The following is a 4,676-nucleotide window of genomic DNA, read 5'->3' on the forward strand; positions in this document are numbered from 1 at the left end:
TGCCAAGATGATAATGTAGTGTTGTACTGCATGAACCAATATCAAGAACAATGGAGGGATCCTACACAGGTCACTGGCCTCCTTACCTCGTCATGCGGTAAATGAGTAAATTAATATGCTGTCAGGTGTTTGTTTATAAATACTGTATAATTTTCACAAACAAATATATTATAACAACACTTGTTTAACCACTACTGTAGTTGGTAACAGACGCGGTAGAGCACTTACCTTTATTGAAATATCCTTCACAATCTTCCGATACATTTCATCGACATCTGTGATAAGATCCACACAATAAAGTAGGAAAACAGATAAACGAGCCCTGTGTGTTGTATAGCCACGACTGAGTGACTAGGACTGAACTATGGGGAACAGACAAACAGGGTAATCCACGGTTTCACGCCCAGGACTACAGCGCTGCGTTGCCACATCTAGCACCTGTACCCTCACACATTCCCAATCTGTGGTACGTTCATGTGAAGGCAACTGTACACATGCAAGTTATACAATACGTATATATGTAAGTTATCTAAAGGATGTGATACTTTTTTTTTACGGGAATTAACCCACCCGGGCACAGGTCAAGCGACCCACAACGGGGCCTGGGGGACGAAAAAATAAGAACAGAAGAAATTTAAAATAGAGAAGAAAAAGGTTATATTGTGTTAATCTACACCACGAAGATTTTTTTTACCCTCACAGATAAAACTTAATGGAAATTAGTTCATATATTGTAAATCTTATATTGCTTCCTTTAAGATGCATTGTAATATAATATCTTAACCAAGCTATATCTAAATTAAGTTAAGTTGGGTTAGGGTAAGTCAAGTTAGGTTAGGTTAGATCAGGTTAGGTTAGCAAATGTCAGGTTACAAGTAAAACTATTCATTTATAATTTGTGTTAGAATTTCTATGTATACACACACACACACACACACACACACACACACACCACTTACAGCTATTTTGTAAGGCCAGGTAATATAAATGACATATAACGAATACTCAGCAGTATATAACAATCTTGAGGCGATTTTTCTCTGTGGATTACATTCGTCAAGTAATGGATTCCCACCAATGGGATTTTTCTCTTGCAGCTTCGAATCTGGATTAACAAAAACGTTGTTCAATAATTGTATTCCTTTACCTGATTGAGCTAGAGTCTCGGCGAAGTACCAGTACCATTTTAAATACATTATTTAGGTACTGTAGCTTAAATGAGACAGCTGAATTAGTTCTTACCTGTTGTGTGAGCAGGGTTAGAACAGTGAGCAGCGTCAGGACTTATCAGCTAGCTCACACACTCCTCCTGACACTAATAAAATAGGAGTCTATTCTGGAGGGAACTGTAAACAATAGTAACAATACTGCGCAGTGTGACGGATAGACGGCGCAGTGACCAATAGACGGCGCAGTGTGACCAATAGACGGCGCAGTGTGACCAATAGACGGCGCAGGATAACAGCCACCAGGACCTACACCAACACTTGTACCGGTACTTGTTCTCTACCATAATTATGAACCACCTCAGCAGCCACGAGAAAGCCATTCCTACTAGCAAGATCCTCAGCCGTATTTCCTGAGAAGTTCTTACAATCCTTATCAACACCCTGTAGGAGGAGCCACTTGAGGGTGTCTGGATGGTTACCTGCAGCAGCGAAGTGTAAGGGCGTCTCCCCTCCATTGTTGACAGGCGATACAACACAGTTATTAACTTTTAGTAAAGTCATCACGGCTACCTGACCTCCCAGTGCTGCAAAGTGCATGGCAGTGTTACCTGTTGATTGAAGAGAATGTGTTATCTCTCTCTCTCTCTCTCTCTCTCTCTCTCTCTCTCTCTCTCTCTCCAGTTAACAGATGACAAGCAACAGTTAACAGTAAACAGTCACTACTCACCCTTGTTATCCTCGGCCTCCCGTTGAGCGCCTGCTAAGAGTAAATTCTTGATCACGTCCAGGTGACCCTTGAGCGCTGCCTCGTGTATGGGGCGCCGACCTGCAGTGACCAATGAGTCATGAGTCACGCCACACACTGAGTCTTTAGTCATTCCACACACTGAGTCTTTAGTCACTCCACATAATGAGTCACGAATCACTCCACACATTAATTCATAAAATTCACCAGTGACTCATAAATTTCATGACTCACTGACTCGCATATCACATGACATACAAATTAGAATAGATGGTGTAACTTTTATGAGTCATTGGTGTGATTTAAGAGTCACTAATATGATTTAAGTAATACGATTCATTGAGCAAAATCACATGACTCACTGACTCACGAAAAAACACTCATTTAACGCGGGAGAAAAAAGATAACTCTATCAAAAGAAACAAGAGAACAAATTAAAGTTATCTCATCATTAAAAAAGAGCAAATTAAAGATAGCTCACCATTAAAAGAGCAAATTAAAGATAGCTCACCATGTCTGTTATTCCGATGATCTTTGCAGTCGACCTCAACACCTTGTCTGATCAACCTCTCCACCTGCCTCACCTTCCCGCTACCTGCCGCCTCCAATAACTGGCCAGGTGAGAAGATGTACCACGTGTTATGTAGGAAATGAGGCTAGGTATCTATCTATCTATCTGTCTACTATAAATATATCTATCTATCTATCTAATATACATAAGAAAGCCAGACAGACAGACAGACAGAGACAGACAGACAGATAGACAGAAGGAAAACAAAACAGACAGACAGACTACCAACTCAACTTACCTTTAACTGTTGTGTCTTAGCTAAACTCCAAAGGTGACGAGCGATCTCCTTGTAGTGTTCCTGTCTGGCCAGATCCTCAGCAGTGCGACCCCTTCTGTCTCTGAGGTTAAGATTAATGCAACCGGGATGAATTAACCACTTAACCGCCTCCAAATTGCCGTTGTCTGCCGCTAGGTGAAGTACTGTCTGTTGGTTATCGCCTGTAAGGGTTGCCAAGTTGTAGTTCTTCGCCTTGAGAAATGAGAGAACTGGAATGTGTCCGCCGATAGCTGCCCAGTGAACCAATTGGTAGCCTGGTGGATGATGTTTTGGTTAGGTTAGGTTAGTCGCTCTCTCTCTCTCTCTCTCCCTCTCTCTCTTATTTTAAGCATTGTTTAGATAGCGTATAATTTAGGTTAAGTTAGAGTTAGCATTTTGGTGAAATAAGCTCAGGTGCCTCAAACCTTCAGGTAAATATGAAAACATTTGAATGACTTACCATTAACTTCTGTAATTAAAGGAGGCATCTTACTGATTAACACCTGAACGACCTCTAGGTGGCCGGCCTGTACTGCCAGGTGAATGGGCATCAAACCTGCAGGCGAAAACGAAGAATTACTGTCACCTATTCTGCATTTATTAGTTCTCACTGTGATAAGGTATTACCCCCACCAAGTTATAAGCGCCGAGGTATAGCAACACGTGTTAATTTATAAGTGCACTGAGAAGTTTGTGAAAGAGAGAGAGAGAGAGAGAGAGAGAGAGAGAGAGAGAGAGAGAGTAGTAAACAAGGAGAAAGGAAATAAAAGAGAAAGAGAGATAAATAAAGTGAGATAGAGAGATAAAGAGAGAAATATAATAGAGTGAGAGATAGAAATAAAATGAGAGTGAGGGAGGGAGGGAAATAAAGTGAAGAAAAAGAGAAATAGAGAAAAGAAGATATAAACAAAGAGATGCAAAAGAGAGAGAGAGAGAGAGAGAGAGAGAGAGAGAGAGAGAGAGAGACAAAATCAATAGATATGAATAAAGAAAATTATACCCTGTTTGTTCCTGGAGTCAAGGTGCGCCCCTGACTCTAACAATATCTCAACCATTTCCTGGTGTCCATCTTCGGCAGCTATGTGCAGTGAACGCCACCCTGGAACAGATACATACATACAGTGAATCATCTATATAATGGACTTTTATATCTATGTAATCCCTTTAAATAGAGGTTTTATATCTAACAGACTACTTAATATGTGGTGGTTGCAGGTCGTAGTTCTTCTATTAGGCTATTCTCACCATGACCTGACCTGACCTGACCCTGCCTCTGCCTTTAAGATGAGTGAGTGTATATTAATCTGGTTATTATGTTATGTATATTTAGTAGATTTTTTGCGTTACTGATTTGTTATGAGTGAATAAAATAAATGATTGATGATGAACAATGACTAAAATTAAAAATATAATACGAAATGAATAATACAAAATCTACAGATAAATTGCTACTATTTTCAACCTTTTTCAGCCTATAGGGAAAGAGTTAAGACTTAACCCCCAAGAACAATCAGCCTATCTCAGTCTTATTGTGCCCAGACCAAACGTGGATAAATGCTCCAATGCTCCTCTGAATATAATCATCAATTACTGTAGATCTTTTAGATAATTTTAGAAAGTATTTTTTTTCTTTAGAATTAGAGTGATTGTTTTTTTCGGATTTTTTTTTATAATTTGAAATCTTCCAGTGTAATAACTCCACATGTTGATCCTATGATACGTGTCCCAAGAATAAGACCACTAACTGGACTACCCAAGGTCTACCATTATTACATATGACCTGACACTCATGACTCATCCACGAAACTAACATGCATGAAAGTTGACCCAAGCTGACCTCACTTTGGATTAAAACTAACACAACGTTGACCTCAGACTACCTCTCTACCTGTCTCCCATGATGATTCTTAAACAGCAAAATAGAATAATGTTTTT

The 4,676-nt window shown here is 39.7% G+C and overlaps 1 protein-coding gene across 1 annotated transcript; it reads right to left on the bottom strand.

Moving 5' to 3' along the window:
- Positions 1–612: 612 nt before the first annotated feature.
- On the bottom strand, positions 613–3,859 carry LOC121864067 (ankyrin-3-like). The gene is made up of 6 exons (XM_042362967.1): positions 3,742–3,859; positions 3,202–3,297; positions 2,724–3,016; positions 2,426–2,525; positions 1,897–1,995; positions 613–1,777 (listed from the first exon to the last, which is right to left on the bottom strand). Exons 1-6 carry the CDS (start codon positions 3,857–3,859, stop codon positions 1,476–1,478), a joined length of 1,008 nt encoding a protein of 335 aa, XP_042218901.1. The 3' UTR covers positions 613–1,475.
- Positions 3,860–4,676: the final 817 nt, after the last annotated feature.

The sequence above is a fragment of the Homarus americanus genome, unplaced genomic scaffold (assembly GCF_018991925.1).
Source record: "Homarus americanus isolate GMGI-L3 unplaced genomic scaffold, GMGI_Hamer_2.0 scaffold36622, whole genome shotgun sequence".
NCBI lineage: Eukaryota > Metazoa > Arthropoda > Malacostraca > Decapoda > Nephropidae > Homarus > Homarus americanus.

What these genes read in the sequence shown, in the direction of transcription:
- LOC121864067 (XM_042362967.1), bottom strand. Translation starts at nt 3,859, where the DNA reads ATGTATGTATCTGTTCCAGGGTGGCGTTCACTGCACATAGCTGCCGAA. An exon ending in TCATCGGAATAACAGACATG is followed by an intron (nt 1,996 to 2,425) that starts GTGAGCTATCTT and finishes TGGTCACTGCAG; the next exon opens with GTCGGCGCCCCATACACGAG. An exon ending in GGAGGCCGAGGATAACAAGG is followed by an intron (nt 1,778 to 1,896) that starts GTGAGTAGTGAC and finishes TTCAATCAACAG; the next exon opens with GTAACACTGCCATGCACTTT.